Genomic DNA, 457 nt, shown 5'->3' on the forward strand with positions numbered 1-457 from the left:
CCCGCCTTCCTGGGGGTGAGGTGGGGGGTCTCAGGGCATCCCACCCGTCTCGGGGCTCACCCCAGGGCTGCTCCCCGCTCCCCAGCAGGTTCCTGGGACAAGACGGTGGACATGTCGGACTTCGGTCCTTCCCACATCATCAACATCAAGAAGGAGAAGAGGGAGACGGACGAGGAGACGAAGCAGATCCTGCGGATGCTGCAGAAGGACGATGTGAGCGGGGCCGGGAGGGGTAGACTAGATGATCTTACAGAACTTTTCCGATCTAGGAGATTCTGTGATTCTGGAGGGGGGCTTTGGTAGCACCGAGCGTCCCCTCTTCCCATCCCCGCAGTTCCTCGATGACCCGGGGCTGAAGAACGACATCCGTAACAAACCGGTGCAGCTGCCGTTGGCCCACTCGGGTTGGCTCTTCAAGGAGGAGGCGGCGGGAGCGGAGGGCACCCAGCCCACGCTG

The 457-nt window shown here is 62.6% G+C and overlaps 1 protein-coding gene across 1 annotated transcript in view; it reads left to right on the plus strand.

The window, feature by feature from the left end:
• Positions 1 to 88: 88 nt before the first annotated feature.
• The window catches only part of PIWIL2 (piwi-like RNA-mediated gene silencing 2), a gene marked incomplete at its 5' end in the record, with an annotated part of 10,470 nt that continues 10,101 nt past the window's right edge, over positions 89 to 457 (plus strand). The window contains 2 exons of the mRNA XM_009894356.1: positions 89 to 213; positions 335 to 457. The exon at positions 335 to 457 is cut by the window's right edge and continues 4 nt beyond it. Of these exons, the coding sequence (XP_009892658.1) occupies positions 89 to 213; positions 335 to 457 (248 nt within the window). The remainder of the gene's footprint in view (positions 214 to 334) is intronic.

Source organism: Charadrius vociferus, unplaced genomic scaffold (assembly GCF_000708025.1).
Source record: "Charadrius vociferus isolate BGI_N301 unplaced genomic scaffold, ASM70802v2 scaffold2020, whole genome shotgun sequence".
Taxonomy (NCBI): Eukaryota; Metazoa; Chordata; class Aves; order Charadriiformes; family Charadriidae; genus Charadrius; species Charadrius vociferus.